Below are 16316 nucleotides of genomic sequence, written 5' to 3'. Positions count from 1 at the left end.
ATAATAGGGCTCAGATTTTTCTGGATGTGATAGCTTATGGATTTCTTCACCAAGTAGTTGAAGAACCAACAAGAGGGGATGCCATTTTAGATTTCATCTTGGTGAGTAGTGAGGACCTCATAGAAGAAATGGTTGTAGAGGACAACCTTGGTTCGAGTGATCATGAGCTAATTCAGTTCAAACTAGATGGAAGGATAAACAAAAATAGATCTGGGACTAGGGTTTTTTATTTCAAAAGGGCTAACTTCAAAGAATTAAGGAAATTAGTTAGGGAAGTGAATTGGACTGAAGAACTTGTGGATCTAAAGGCAGAGAAGGCCTGGAATTACTTCAAGTCAAAGTTGTAGAAACTATCAGAAGCCTGCATCCCAAGAAAGGGGAAAAAAATCATAGGCAGGAGTTGTAGACCAAGCTGGATGAGCAAGCATCTCAAAGTGGTGATTAAGAAAAAGCAGAAAGCCTACAAGGAGTGGAAGATGGGAGAGATTAGCAAGGAAAGCTACCTTATTGAAGTCAGAACATGTAGGGATAAAGTGAGAAAGGCTAAAAGCCATGTAGAGTTGGACCTTGCAAAGGGAATTAAAACCAATTATAAAAGGTTCTATAGCCATATAAATAAGAAGAAAACAAAGAAAGAAGAAGTGGGACCGCTAAACACTGAGGATGGAGTGGAGGTTAAGGATAATCTAGGCATGGCCCAATATCTAAACAAATACTTTGCCTCAGTCTTTAATGAGGCTAATGATGAGCTTAGGGGTAATGGTAGGATGACAAATGAAAGTGAGGCTATGGAGGTAGATATTACCACATCCAAGGTAGAAGCCAAACTCAAACAGTTTAATGGGACGAAATCAGAAGGCCCAGATAATCTTCATCCGAGAATATTAAAGGACCTGGCACATGAAATTGCAAGCCCATTAGCAAGAATTTTTAATGAATCAGTAAACTCAGGGTTTGTACCGTATGACTGGAGAATGCTAACATAGTTCCTATTTTTAAGAAAGGGAAAAAACGTGATCCAAGTAACTATAGGCCTGTTAGTTTGACATCTGTAATATGTAAGGTCTTGGAAAAAATTTTGAAGGAGAAAGTAGTTAAAGACATTGAGGTCAATGGTAATTGGGACAAAATACAACATGGTTTTACAAGAGGTAGATTGTGCCAAACCAACCTGATCTCCTTCTTTGAGAAGGTAACAGATTTTTTAGACAAAGGAAATGCAGTGGATCTAATTTACCTCTATTTCAGTAAGGCATTTGATATGGTTCCACATGAGGAATTATTAGTTAAACTGGAAAAGATGGGGATCAATATGAAAATTGAAAGGTGGATAAGGAACTGGTTAAAGGGGAGACTACAACGTGTCATACTGAAAGGTGAATTGTCAGGCTGGAAGGAGGTTACTAGTGGAGTTCCTCAGGGATCAGTTTTGGGACCAATCTTATTTAATCTTTTTATTACTAATGTTGGCACAAAAAGTGGGAATGTGCTAATAAAGTTTGTGGATGACACAAAGCTGGGAGGTATTGCTAACAACGAGAAGGACTGGGATATCCTACAGGAAGATCTGGATGACCTTGTAAACTGGAGTAATAGGATGAAATTTAATAGTGAAAAGTGCAAGGTCATGCATTTAGGGAGTAATAATAAGAATTTTTAAAAAAGAACAGGAGTACTTGTGGCACCTTAGAGACTAACAAATTTATTTCAGCATGAGCTTTCGTGAGCTACAGCTCACTTCTTCAGATGCATAGAATGGAACACACAGAGAGGAGATATTTATACATATAGAGAACATGAAAAGGTGGAATTTTAGTTATAAATTAGGGACACATCAGTTGGAAGTAACAAAGGAGGAGAAGGACTCGGAGTATTGGTTGATCACAGGATTACTATGAGCCGCCAATGTGATATGTCCATTAAAAAAGCTAATGTGGTTTTAGGATGCATCAGGCGAGGTATTCCCAACAAAGATAAGGAGGTGTTAGTACCATTATACAAGACACTGGTGAGACTTCATCTGGAATATTGTGTGCAGTTCTGGTCTCCCATGTTTAAGAAGGATGGATTCAAACTGGAACAGGTTCAGAGACGGGCTACTAGGATGATCCGAGGAATGGAGAACCTGTCTTATGAAAGTAGACTCAAAGAGCTTGGCTTGTTTAGCCTAAGCAAAAGAAGGCTGAGGGGGGATATGATTGTACCAATGTGGACACAAGAACAAATGGATATAAACTGGACACTAGGAAGTTCAGACTTGAAATTAAACCAAGGTTTCTAACCATCAGAGGAGTGAAGTTCTGGAACAGCCTCCCAAGGGGAGTAGTGGGGGCAAAAGACATAACTGGCTTTAAGACTAAGCTTGATAAATTTATGGAGGGGATGGTATGATGGGATAGCCTAATTTTGGCAATTAATTTGACCATTGATCTTTGATTATCAGCAGGTAAGTATGCCCAGGGGTCTGTGAGGGGATGTTAGATGGGTGGGATCTGAGTTACTACAGAGAATTCTTTCCTGGGTGCTGGCTGGTGAGTCTTGTCCACATGCTCAGGGTTTAACTGATCACCATGTTTGGGGTCGGGAAGGAATTTTCCTCCAGGGAAGATTGGCAGAGGCCCTGGAGGTTTTTCGCCTTCCTCTGCAGCATGGGGCACGGGTCACTTGCTGGAGGTTTCTCTGCAGCTTGAGGTCTTCAAACCACGATTTGAGGACTTCAATAACTCAGACATAGGTTAGGGGTTTGTTACAGGAGTGGGTGGGTGAGATTCTGTGTCCTGCATTGTGCAGGAGGTCAGACTAGATGATCATAATGGTCCCTTTTGACCTTAAAGTCTATGAGTTTATGAGTCTATGCCACCATTTCTTCTCTCCAATGCCTACAATAGTTAAACTAAAGTCTTGTAGGTGTCAACCTCCAGGTTCTTGCATTCCAGCTTGTCTTACTCATTTCTAGTACTTGGTTCCTCTAAATATGGATCAGTCTCACACTTCTATAATTCCACAGCTTAACAGACAGTGAAAATATACTATAACATATTGATTAATCATAACATCACAAAATAAATTAATAATGAACTAAAATTATTGGCTACAATTTAGACCCCATCATTTTATATGTCTGGTTGGGATGATGTTTTCCAATGTGCATTACTCTGTCCACATCATCCTGGAACATCTTTCGGATTGGTCGGAGCTCTCCAGGGTGTTCAGGGACCTGGAACTCCTGGCCTTCTCCTCCAGCTGGAACCCGTCTCTGCTGCAGCCAGAGCCCTGCAACCAAAGAGTCTCCTCTGCTGCCCTGGTGCCTCTTTCCTGCCCCAGCTTCTTCTGGCTCATCCAGTCTCTGTGTTTTTGAAGGGCTGGAACAACACTTCCTCTCTCTGTTTCCGCTTCTGGGGAGGTTCCAGTCCTTCCACGCCCGCCCCTCTGCAGAGAAGCTGGAGAAAACTGCTTTTATCTAGAATTCAGTTACTCCCTCCTTCTACTGGGCGAGCTCTCGCTGGGGCTGAGAGCCAATGACCAACCTATTCACAGAGAGATGTCTCTGCCTCAGCCTTCACCCCCTTCATACAAGGTGGGTGAGAGCAGAGTACAGGAAAAGCCCAAGACATAGGGGATACAGACGGTTTCTATAACAAAGGGTGAGTTAATGGGGTTTCCACCCATCTAGGTTTTAACTGGACACTCCGATTTTTGGCTTCTGTGTCTGGGTGCCATGCAGGGTTCTCAGGTGCCGGGTTTTGAACTAGAAAGTGCAGCCAAGAAAGGAATCTGGCTGTGTCTGGTTCCTGCAGGGCTGAGGGGAGGCATTGGGTCATTAACCCACGCCTGCCCCTGCTCAGCCAGGGCCACATCATACCAACAGGCAGGGCCCTTGTCAGGCTTCAGCAGCTCCAACCAGTCCCAGAGAAGAGGGAGCCCAGCTGTGGCAGAGATGGAGGTGGAAAAGATCCAGCGAGTGATGGGGGCAGAGGTGTAGAGAAGCCAGGGACAAGGGCAGGGCAATGGTGGAAGAAATGGAGAAGGGGGCTGGGTCTCGATGGACTAGGTGGGGCATGGGAAGGGGCCTATGGGAAATATGTGGGGCAGAGGTCAGGGTCTTAAGGGAATGTGGGGCAGAGGGTGAAGTCACGGGGTCCAGTTACCAGCAGTTAGAAAGGTGGAAACCCAATGAGTTAATTAGTTGTACACAGACTGATTCTCCCATTTCTCACACTGACACAGCACAGTAAGGTCAGGGAAGGTCTAATGTCTCTCTGGCTGCCCAGTGAGTGACTCCGGGAAGGGGGCCCAGCACCGTGTCACCATCCAGCTCTGCACAGAGCTCGGTCTGAGAGCCAGAGCACCAGGAGAAAACTTTAGGGCCCTTTCTGAGTAAAGAGCCGGAGCAGCCTGTCCCGGATCTGCCTGGTCATCACCCCATAGATGATGGGGTTCAGCATGGGGGGGAGCAAGAGGCATATGTTGGCAATGAGAACATGGAAATGTACAGCCACATTCTGCCCAAACCGGTACATGAGGGAGGAGAAGAGACCTGGGATGTAAAACCCTAAAATGACACAGAGGTGGGAGGTGCACGTCCCCAAAGTCTTGAGCCGGGCGTCCTTTGTGGGGAGCTTGAAGATGGCCCTGAGGATCTGGGTATAGGACATAGAGATAAAAATCACATCCAGACCCATCACACAGAATAGCACAAAGAGGCCGTAGTAACTACTGATGCGGGTGTCGGCGCAGGCCAGCTTCACCACGGCTATGTGTGAGCAAAACGGCTCAGGAATTATGTTGGTTCTGCAATATGGCCACTGCCTTATCAGGAAGGGCAGGGGCAATGCAAGCAAACCACTGCGCAGCACCACGGCCAGGCCAATCTTGGCCACCATGGGGTTTGTCAGGATGGTGGAATGTCTCAGGGGATGGCAGATGGCCACGTAGCGATCCAGAGCCATGGCCACGAAGATCCCAGACTCCATTGCTGAGGCGCAATGAATGAAGTACATCTGGGTGAGGCAGGCACTGAAATCGATCTCCCTGGAATTGAACCAGAAGATGCTCAGTGTTTTGGGCACGATGGACGTGGACATGACCAAGTCGGTGACGGCCAGCATGCAGAGGAAATAGTACATGGGCTCATGGAGGCTCGGCTCAATCTTCACAATGAAAAGGACGGTGAAGCTCCCCAAGATGGCTATGGCGTACATGGCGGAGAAGGGGATGGAGATCCAGACATGGGCAGCCTCCAGGCCAGGAATGCCCAGCAGGATGAAGGTGGAGGGGTTGGTGAAATCACTTGTGTTGGAATCGGGCATGGAGTAGGGGAGAAGGTGTCGAACTCTGAGGCAGAACGGTGTCTCCTATATGTATCATATGTTCCCTGACTTCCTCTATGCGCCCAGTGTCTAAGGTGTTCATTGCAGGACAAATATCTGGATGGAGAGATAAGGTTAATATGAGGAACTGCGTGCACATGCTTAGGGAGATCTGAGAGTGGAAAAAGACCTAACCTTTTCCAAGACATGCCAGGGGCAAACAACCCAAGTAGAACACACCTCAGGGAAAGGACTTGGGCATCATTGATAACAGCTCCACAGAAACAGCTGCTCATTCACAGGGATCTTAGACCCCAAGTCCTGGGGGATTCCCTCTATTTCCCCAGCAAGCTCCAAAACTGAAACCCCCTCCAGCAGTCTCACCCAGCCACCCCGACTCCTTCTCCAGCCTTTGTCCAGTTTCCCTGGCAGAAGGTGTCACCTGGTCTCCAACCCCCCTCCTGGCTCAGGTATCATCCCTCAAGTGAAGTCACCCCCTGCTCTCCTATCTCCCATGCAGGCAGACCCAGATAAACTCCCCTGCGACATCGCCAGGTCAATCATCCCCCTTCCCTGCTCCGTCACAAAGAGTCAGTGGGATCAAACTCCAGCACAGCAGATTTAGATGAACTCTCAGGAAAAGCTTCCTAACTGTAATTCCAGGACAATGGACCAGAAAACTTGGGAGGTTCTAGAAGCTTCTTCACAGGAAGCTTTTCAAATGAGGCGGGAAAACATCTGTCGGGATGGTTGAGCCCGACACATCCTACATCATGGCAGGGGGTCAGGCTAGTTGACCTTTGGTCCCATCCCACCCTGTGGCTCTATGGTTCTCCAATGTCAAATCCTGGTGCGGACCAGGCCTTGGAGACACACAAGTCAAGGGGCTCAGTGTAAGGGTAACTGGTGAAATGTAATGGCCTGTGTTATGCAGTAGGTCAGACTGGAGGGTCCCTTCTCACCTTATCCCTCTGCACCCATCGATAAAGGGAGTAGAACAGACATTTATATCCACTGTGTCTCACAACACACAGACAAGGGAACATCCAATTCTATTGAAAGTCTGAACATATAACACTGAGAAAAGAAAATTGTCTCCATAATCCATATTTGGCCTGTGGAACTCCTTGCCACCGACACTATTGGAGCACAGAGCTTAGCTGAATGGGATTCACAAATGGGTTGGCCATTAAGGCACCACCTTTAGTTAAGGCTGTCTGACACCTTCAGTTAGGGGACCTGGTTTTCATTTTCAGTTCTTTATACATCTGCCAAACCTTAAGCATTTGGACTGAAAATTCCCATGCTGGGTATCTGCTTCTGGCTCAATTGTTTTTTGAAAGTTTCAGACATAACATTTCACTCCACTTCTCGAGTGAAGCTAGGAGAGACGTTGTCTTGTCCATGTTGAAAAATTCTGAGAATTGTTCCAGTGAGGAACCCTAGCACCCCCATGCTCTCCAGCTGATAAAAGTCAGGTAACAGCCCCCCACCCCTCATTAACAGTTGTAAATTTTCCAAACTTTAGGCATTCAGAGTGAAATTTCCTATGCTGAGTGTCTGCATCCACCTGAATTGTTTTTTTTTTTAAGTTTCAGACATAACTTCTGAACTGAGCATAACAGCTCAGCTGACATCTTCAATGAAGCTAGGAAAAAATATCTCTTGCCCATGTTGTTCAAATGAGAAGCCCTTCCACCTCTGTGATTTCCACCAGGTAAAAGTCAGGTAACACCCCCGCCCCCCCCAGTTCACAGCCAGAGCCCTGAAATGCAAGAGGAGGAGGTGACAGTGTCTCTGCATTAACACACAGCTGGCTTCTCTGCTCTTTACTCACTTCTTACTCCAAGGAGAGTTTTGCCTCAGTGTGGCCTTAGCAAACTATGGGCCAGGGCATCAAAATTTGGCCTTGTATTGTGCACCTACTATGGCCTTTCCTCCTGAAGGATCCCCTGTGCCACTGAAATGCAGCCACCTTGGGCTGGAGTAGGCAGAGCCGCACAGAAAAGAGGGACATTTTGGCCCATGATACCAGAGTAAACTCATTCCCTGTGACAAGGTCCCTGGGATGTTTAATAGCAGCACAGAGCAGAAAGGACCCCAGACCTATTCTCTGTCCCATCAGCCCCACACTGCACTGGGTTTGTCGAGCAGGTGAGCTCCTCAGCAAGAGACGGTACCTGTGAATCCTGAGATGGAAGCTTCTTCACTGGGAATCCCTCTCAGGTAGCCGTGTCACACACCTCTCTCACCCCAGCATCTGCAGCAGCATCCCACACCGAGAGCTGACAGGGGTGTGCACTGTTTATAATATAGCTCTGAGCAATCCCTGTGGGGTTCACTCAGCCTCTAGGGGAGAAGCAGCATGTGAATGTAAACAGTTTGCAGACCAGCCTGTCTGGGTGTCTGTGCTCTTTATCCAGCTTTAGGAGTAAACAGTAATTAAGGGACCTTCCCAAAGGGAGATGAGAACTCTGGGGATCTGTGCTGAGTCTGAGAGGAGTTGGCTGCTCTGTGCATTTGTGTATATTTAACAATTATAGTTTATTAGGAAAAAAAACTAGAGATAATGCCTAGGTCTCCATAGGGTCTGATACCCTGTAAATGCCCAGGTAGATTGTAGACAGACAGATCTGGAGAAAGGTGACTGAGGCTTTTTCAGTTTGGAAAAGAGACATCTAAGGAGGGATGTTATTGAGATCTATAAAATCATGACTGGTGTGGAGAAAGTCAATAAGGAAGTGTTATTTACTCCTTCTCATAATACAAGAATAAGGGGCCAGCAAAGGAAATTAATAGGTAGCAGATTTAAAACAAACACAAGAAAGTATTTTTTTCACAAAACGCACTGTCAACCTCTGGAACTCCTTGCCAGAGGGTGTTGTGAAGGCCAATACTATAACAGGGTTCAAAAGGGATCTAGATAGATTCATGGACGATAGGTCCATCAATGGCTATTAGCCAGGATGGGCAGGAATGGTGTCCCTAGCCTCTGTTTGCCAGAATGGTTTGCCAGCATGGTTTGACCTTCCTCTGTAGCTAAAGGCAAAGAACAGGGCCATCTTGGTGATAGTGGTGTGGTCGCATGGGAAAGAGAGGAGAAGCTCGGTGTCACCTGCATATTGTTGGTGTTTGAGTCCATGTTGTTTTAGCTTGTGAATTTTCCCTCTGCTAAGAGGGAGGTTTATCCCTGTTTTTGTAACTTTAAAGTTATGCCTGGAGGGGAAATCCTCTGTGTTTGTATGACACTTCCCACAGAGCCTGCCTGGAGATGTTGATAAGCCCCAGAGAGGAACTGATTCTTGTGTGAATCCCCGGGGGGAGGGGTCTAGTGCTGGAGGTGCAGTTTCCCATCAGTGTTTATTGGCTGCATCCCTCCAAGAAGGATTTGGACCATTTTAGTGCTTCTTTCTAGACTCCTGGTGCCTTTTATGTGAGACAGCAGCATCTCATTGCCAAGAGTGTCAAATAATGCAATGAGTTCCAGGAGACTGAGCATGGATGTCTGCCCCCCATCTATTGACAGGAGGAGATCATCCATCAGTGCCTCTAAAGCAGGGGAAGTGGATAACAATTGATGAAAATTAGAAGTTTTGAAGTATAGAAAATGGCTAAAGGAAGCAAAAGACACCAGAGACAAATCCATGGCTAGCAGGGCAAAGGAAAATAAAAGGATTTTTTATGTATATTAGAAACAGGGGAAATCCTAAGAGCGTGTAACGGGTCGGACTCACCCCCGCGGCACCTCCTGCTGGTTGCTCGGGGAATTAGCTCTGTTCCAGCGTTCGGAGCGCCCTCTGCAGGCTGGTGATCCACCTGTCTTCAGGCCCCCGTGTCCCTCCCTGGACCCGGTGCCCTTTCACATGGGGTGCTGCCACTGGCAGTAACCCCTTTCTCTCTGGGTCTCCCCTCCTTGGGGGACCCCCACCCTCTATCCCCACCTTGCCTCAGTATTGGCTACTGCCAGTCATTGTCTAGCCCTGCGCCCTGGGGCAGACTGCAGTATCAGCCTATTCATCACAGGCAGAGGGGTTTGGACCTGCTGCCTTGGCCTACCCCTGGGCTGCCCTCTGCAACCCCCAGTACCTGTTGGCCCAATGCTAGGCCGCAGCCTGGGGCTTTCTAGGCTGGAGCTCCTCAGCCTTCCCCAGCCCTGCTTCACTCAGGTATCCAGTGTTTAGGCCCTTGCAGCCAGGCCCTTCTCTCTCTGAAGGCAGAGAGAGACTGTCTGGGCTTCTGGCTTCCCTGGCCTTTTTATAAGGCCTGTGGCTCAGTTTGGGGCGTGGCCCCAGCTGCAGCCACTTTCCCAATCAGCCCAGCCTTGAGAGCATCCACTCTCAAGCCCTGCCAGGCCACTTTTAAACCCCTTCAGGGAAGGAGCAGGGGCCACCCTGCTACAGAGCGGTATCAGCCTTTATTAGATGGAGATGGTCACACTGTTAATAATGATGCTGAAAGGGCAAAAATGTTCAATGAACCTTCCTGTGCTGTATGTGAGAGAAGCAGGATGCTGTACTCATCCACATGAACATCTCTGCAATCCCCTGGTAGCTATGGAGGACGGTAAACAGCACCTACCAGGGATCAGTATGTTAGAATCAGCAGCCCCAGATATCTTGCACCCAGCGAGTGCTAAGAGAGCTGCCTGAGCAAATCTCTGCCCTGCTGATGTTAATTTTAATAAATATTAGAACACCAGGGATATCCTGGAAGACTGGTATCGGAGGGGTAGCCGTGTTAGTCTGGATCTGTAAAAGCAGCAAATAATCCTGTGGCACCTTATAGACTAACAGATGTTTTGCAGCATGAGCTTTCGTGGGTGGTGAGACAGAAGGTTACTTTTGTTACTGGCTTGGTATAATGTAATGATGGAATAACCACAGCTTGGGGCGAGTCTGCCCTATTTCTCAGCAGTTGGTCCTGAATTTGTCATCCTCAGCTGTGTCCGACTAAGGCACGGTGACACATGGACACAGAGTTGACTGTTGATTGGTGCTTCACAGACTATTGCTTGTTACTCCCAAGAAGTATCCCCCTTTTACAGATGGGGAAACTGAGGCAGGAGGAAGGGTTTAGTCTCTCTCAGACCGGGCTCGGACAGTCCATGCAGCAGCACAAACGCCTGGTTTATATAGTGCACAGGATCTCCCCTGATTTCAGTGGGGTGGCGGCCATTTACACCATAGGAGAATTTGGCCCAAGTCATTTAACTAGAAATAAAGCATCATCAGGGAGTGAATTCCATGGATTCGCTGGGTGACCTTGGGCACAGCATTAGTCAACATGGTTTCTGTAAAGTGAAATCAGAATGGAGAGGGGTAACTATTGGTGTTCCCCAAGGGTCAGTCCTCGGACCAATCCTATTCAATTTATTCATAAATGATCTGGAGAAAGGGGTAAACAGTGAGGTGGCCAAGTTTGCAGATGATACTAAACTGCTCAAGATAGTTAAGACCAAAGCAGACTGTGAAGAACTTCAAAAAGATCTCACAAAACTAAGTGATTGGGCAACAAAATGGCAAATTAAATTTAATGTGGATAAATGTAAAATAATGCACATTGGAAAAAATAACCCCAACTATACATACAATATGATGGGGGCTAATTTAGCTACAACTAATCAGGAAAGAGATCTTGGAGTCATAGTGGATAGTTCTCTGAAGATGTCCATGCAGTGTGCAGAGGCAGTCAAAAAAGCAAACAGGATGTTAGGAATCATTAAAAAGGGAATAGAGAATAAGACAGAGAATATCTTATTGCCCTTATATAAATCCATGGTACGCCCACATCTTGAATACTGTGTACAGATGTGGTCTCCGCATCTCAAAAAGATATACTGGCACTAGAAAAGGTTCAGAAAAGGGCAACTAAAATGATTAGAGTTTAGGGGCCACCAAATGAAATTAATGGGGCAGCAGGTTTAAAACAAATAAAAGGAAGTTCTTCTTCACGTAGCGCACAGTCAACTTGTGGAACTCCTTACCTGAGGAGGTTGTGAAGGCTGGACTATAACAGGGTTTAAAAGAGAACTGGATAAATGCATGGAGGTTAAGTCCATTAATGGCTATTAGCCAGGATGGGTAAGGAATGGTGTCCCTAGCCTCTGTTTGTCAGCGGGTGGAGAAGGATGGCAGGAGACAGATCACTTGATCATTGCCTGTTAGGCTCCCTCTGTCAGGGGCACCTGGTATTGGCCACTGTCAGCAGACAGGATACTGGGCTCAATGAATCTTTGGTCTGACCCAGTCTGGCCATTCTTATGTTCTTATGTTCGATCCACATGCTCCTCTGCACCTGTCAGCTTTCCCCCAGCCCTTAGTTTATCGACTGCCAAAAGACGTGGTTTAGATTAAGTGCCAGCAATCTGGTTCCATTTTGGTTTAGGTGGAGATCATTCTTCCCGGAGAATTATCTTCAGTGCAAGAAGAGAACACATCATCCTCTTGAAGGAGAGTATGAACTATGGGATTGTTTTCCTCTGCTTCAGCTGGATGTTCTCCTTCCTTGGAAAAGGATAAATGGACACAAATCAGATATTAGGAATGGCAATATACAAAAACCTGTAGGAGAACACTTCAGCCTCCCTGGCCACACAATAGCAGATCTTAAGGTGGCCATCCTCCAGCAAAAAAACTTTAGGACCAGTCTTCTAAGAGAAACTGCTGAGCTTCAGTTCATTTGCAAATTTGACACCATCAGTTTAGGATTAAACAAAGACTGTGAATGGCTTGCCAACTACAGAACCAGTTTCTCCTCCCTTGGTTTTCACACCTCAACTGCTAGAACAGGGCCTCATCCTCCCTGATTGATCTAACCTCGTTATCTCTAGCTTGCTTCTTGCTTGCTTATATTTACCTGCCCCTGGAAATTTCCATTCTTGCATCCGTCGAAGTGGGCCTTCACCCACAAAAGCTCATGCTGCAAAACGTCTGTTAGTCTATAAGGTGCCACAGGATTCTTTGCTGTTTTTACAGAACCAGACTAACATGGCTACAACAACATAGAGGCTGTCAGACCAGGGGTGGGACTGTTCTACTTTATCCTGGGAAGTCTCATGTATGTACCTCTCTTTCTCCCTTAGCTCCTCCAGTGAAGCCACTCTGGTCTCCAAAGTCCATACATGGTCCTTAAGCACCTATGTCCCACTCATAGGCTGATGGGCTGGAGAGAAGAGCCCATTTCCCCATGGGATTGCCAGCTGTGAGCCCTCTCCTGGATCGAGGTGCCTAGGACACGTCGGCGCTTTCTCGCGAGAGCCCCGAGAGACACGTGGGAGACCCAGATCCAAACTCTCTGCTGTCCCTGATTTGGAGCAAGGAGTTATTCACAGGTCTCCCACATCCCTTGTGAGTGCCCTGAGCATCAGGCAAATGGCTGTTCTTGGTGGGCCTCTTGGTCTGTCTGTCTGTAGCTGTTCCACTTTGTGCAAACAAACCTTCAGTGGAGCAGGGATTTGAATCTGGGTCTCCCACATTCCAGGTGAGGGCGCTGAACCACTGGGCTATGGGATATTCAAGAGGTGCACACACATGGATGCACATCCAAACACACACAGTCCCATGGACACACACACACACACACACACACATACACATATAGATTCAGATGCACATACACACATTCCCCCATGTGCACCCGCCACACAGATTCATATGCTCAAAAACACACATGGATGCACACGCACACACACATTCCCGACCTCCAGGTCCCCATCCAGGAGGCATGGCCAGGGTAACACCTCACTGGAGAATCCCACCAGAATTGAAGCCTGAGAGAAGACTCTGAGCAGCTCATTAGCTGTGGCATAAGCACCGAGATCCTCTCTATCCAGGGGGTGCTTGATCCCCACTCCACACCAAGCCCTGGCCCCACTCCAACCTTAACTCCAAGCCCCCACCCTTGCCCCGCCTCTTCCCACCCCAGGCCCCACCCCCACTCCACCCCTTCTCTTGCTCTGGACTTGAGGGGTGTGTATACCCCAGCATGTGATTGTCTCAGGTTGGGTCACAGAGACCCCCCTTGGGACTGATGTGCTGAGACTACCTCTGAGCCCGTTTCCCCTGGCAGCTTGGGATTTCCGTACCTTGCCCTGCTGAGCCAGACACGCCAGCCTGCTGCAAACACAGCCCCAGGTCTGAACCACATCCCCTAACAGCTGCAGGCGTAACTGAAAAGAGCTTAAGAAGTGCCTCAGTCTCCAACACTCAGGTACCAGCTCCCAGTGGGGTCCAAATCCCAGGTAAAGCTCATACAGGGTAAACTCATAAATTGTTCTCCCCCATAACGCTAACAGAGAGAGAGATGCACAGCTGTTTTCCCCACTCCCCCAGGAATCAATACAGACTCTGGGTTAATTGATAAGTAAAAAGTGATTTTATTAAATACAGAAAGTAGGATTTAAGTGGTTCCAAGTAGTAACAGGCAGAACAAAGTGAATTACCAAGCAAAATAAAATAAAACACAGACGTTTAAGCCTAATACAGTAAGAAAACTGAATGCAGATAAAATCTCACCTGCAAATATGCTTTCCAATAAACCTCTTTTACAGGCTAATCTCCTTTTAGCCTGGGTCCAGCAATCACTCACACCCCTTGCAGTTACTGGCCTTTGTTCCAGTTTATTTCAGTTATCAGGCTTAAACAGCACAGTAAGGTCAGGAAAGGGTTGAATGTCTATTTGACTGCTCACTAAGTGATTCAGGGAAGGGGGCCCAGCACCATGTCACCAGCCAGGTCTGTATGGAGCTCGGTCTGAGAGCCAAAGAACCAGGAGAAAACTTTAAGGCCCTTTATGAGTAAAGAGCTGGAGCAGCCTGTCCCGGATCTGTCTGGTCCTCACCCCGTAGATGATGGGGTTCAGCATGGGGGGCACCAGGAGGTACACGTTGGCCATGAGAATGTGGAAGTACAGGGGCACATTCTGACCAAACCGGTGTGTGAGGAAGGAGAAGAGAGCTGGGATGTAAAAGGCTAAGATGGAACAGAGGTGGGAGCTGCAGGTACCAAAAGTTTTGAGCCGGGCGTCCTTTGTGGGGAGGCTGAAGATGGCCCTGAGGATCTGGGTATAGGACACAGCGATAAAAGACACATCCATACCAGTTACCAACAATGCCATAGAGAGGCTGTAGTAACTACTGACACGGATGTCTGCACAGGCCAGTTTCACCACAGCCATGTGCTCACAGTACGAGTGGGAGATGATGTTGGTTCTGCAATATGGCCACCGCCTCGCCAGGAAGGGATGAGGCAGTGCTACCATGCCACCACGCAGCACCACGGCCAAGCTGATCTTGACCACCACAGGGTTTGTCAGGATGGTGGAATGTCTCAGGGGATCACAGATGGCCACATAACGATCAAAAGCCATGGCCGCAAAGATCCCAGACTCTATCACTGCGACACAGTGAATGAAGTACATCTGGGTGAGGCAGGCACTAAAATTGATCTCCCTGGCATTGAACCAGTAGATGCTCAGCATTTTGGGCAGGATGGACGTAGACAGGATCAGATCAGTGATGGCCAGCATGCAGAGGAAATAGTACATGGGGACATGGAGGCTCGGCTCCCCCTTCACAATGAACAGGATGGTGAAGTTCCCCAAGACGGCTATGACATACATGGTGCAGAAGAGGATGGAGATCCAGACATGGGCAGCCTCCAGGCCAGGAATGCCCAGCAGGATGAAGGTGGAGGGGTTGGTGAAGTCGGTTGTGTTGGAATCTGACATGGAGTAGGGGACAATGTGTCCAACAGTGAGGCAGAACGGTGTCTCCTGCATGTACCGAACATTCACATGGCTTTCTGTATGTGTCTAGGGTGATGGTCGCAGTACAAATGCCTGGATGGAGAGACAATGTGAATATGAGACGCTACATGCACTTCTGGAGGCTGTTCTCATGGGTGAAGCAGATCCATCACTCTTCACACACTGAAAAATGACATTTTCATTACTCAGATAAATGAATTATGAAGAACTGACCTTACTAATATCAATTCCATATTTGATGGTGCTCCATGAGTCAATAATTCCTACACATCATGGTGTGGAAAACCTTCACAGGAACCAGCAGAAACATGAGTGTGGATACTGGTTATCCATCATTGTTCCTTAGGGCTTGTCAACGCTGCTTTGTTTTGTCACCAAAAGGCAGCTTTTGGTGTTAAACAGTGGAGGTGTATACTCTGTAAAGCCACTTTCGATGACAGAACTCTTCAGTTTCAGTGAGATTATAAAACCACCTTGACGAAAGTTATAAGGCTTTTTAATCTAAAGTTTTGTTGCCGAAGTGCCAATGTTGACACTTTCACTTGATTTTATCCCAGTAATAGGCCTCCGGAAGGCATCCCACAGTGCCCATCCTGATACTCTGGTCAGAAGTTTCACCTCTGCTATCTTGCATCCAGGTAAACACCTTCCACCCAGTCCCCCCTGTAAAGTCCCGGGAATTTTGAAATTCCTCTTCTTGTTTACTCAGCGTGGAGAGCTCACATCACATGTTCCCAGGTAACCATGGTGAATCCACGTGGCAATTGCCCTCCCACTTGGACCACTTCAGAGCTGATGGATCTACTCACTATTTGGGGAGAGGAGGCTGGGCAGTCCCGGCTGTGCTCCGGTTGTAGGAATTTCGATACCTACGGAGAGATTTTGCTCAGCTTGTGGGAAAAGGGCTATGATCAGAACATACTGCATTGCAGAGCAAAGGGGAAGGTGCTGAGGCATGTGTAACACAAGTCGAGGGAGGCAAATGGTCCCTCTGTTGCCCCAGACCTGCTGTTTTTATAAGGAGTTGGATGCTATCTTTGATGGAATGAAAACCAGGCTAGAGAGTCCATGGTTTAGGGAGTTTCCCATTCACCTGGTTACTGAAAATCTGAGAGTGGAAAAAACCCAAACCTTTGCCAAGACATGTGCCAAGGGAAAACATCCCAACTAGAACACATTTCAGGGAAAAGTCTTGGGCATCACTGATAGCAACTCCATTGAAACACCTGCTTATTTGCAGTA

General features: G+C 47.4%; 2 protein-coding genes across 2 annotated transcripts; both read right to left on the bottom strand.

The window, feature by feature from the left end:
* Nucleotides 1-4361: 4361 nt before the first annotated feature.
* On the bottom strand, nucleotides 4362-5309 carry LOC120373996 (olfactory receptor 52R1-like). Its single transcript, XM_039493147.1, has one exon. It carries the CDS (start codon nucleotides 5307-5309, stop codon nucleotides 4362-4364), a length of 948 nt encoding a protein of 315 aa, XP_039349081.1.
* Nucleotides 5310-14099: 8790 nt separating this feature from the next.
* On the bottom strand, nucleotides 14100-15035 carry LOC120387473 (olfactory receptor 52M1-like; the record flags this gene model as incomplete). Its single annotated transcript, XM_039508303.1, has 1 exon — nucleotides 14100-15035. A coding segment is annotated over exon 1 (936 nt), but the record flags the coding sequence as incomplete, so codon positions are not given.
* Nucleotides 15036-16316: the final 1281 nt, after the last annotated feature.

Source organism: Mauremys reevesii, linkage group 1, assembly GCF_016161935.1.
Source record: "Mauremys reevesii isolate NIE-2019 linkage group 1, ASM1616193v1, whole genome shotgun sequence".
NCBI lineage: Eukaryota > Metazoa > Chordata > Testudines > Geoemydidae > Mauremys > Mauremys reevesii.
This window is presented reverse-complemented; position numbering and strand designations above follow the sequence as displayed.

What these genes read in the sequence shown, in the direction of transcription:
- LOC120373996 (XM_039493147.1), bottom strand. Translation starts at nt 5,309, where the DNA reads ATGCCCGATTCCAACACAAGTGATTTCACCAACCCCTCCACCTTCATC.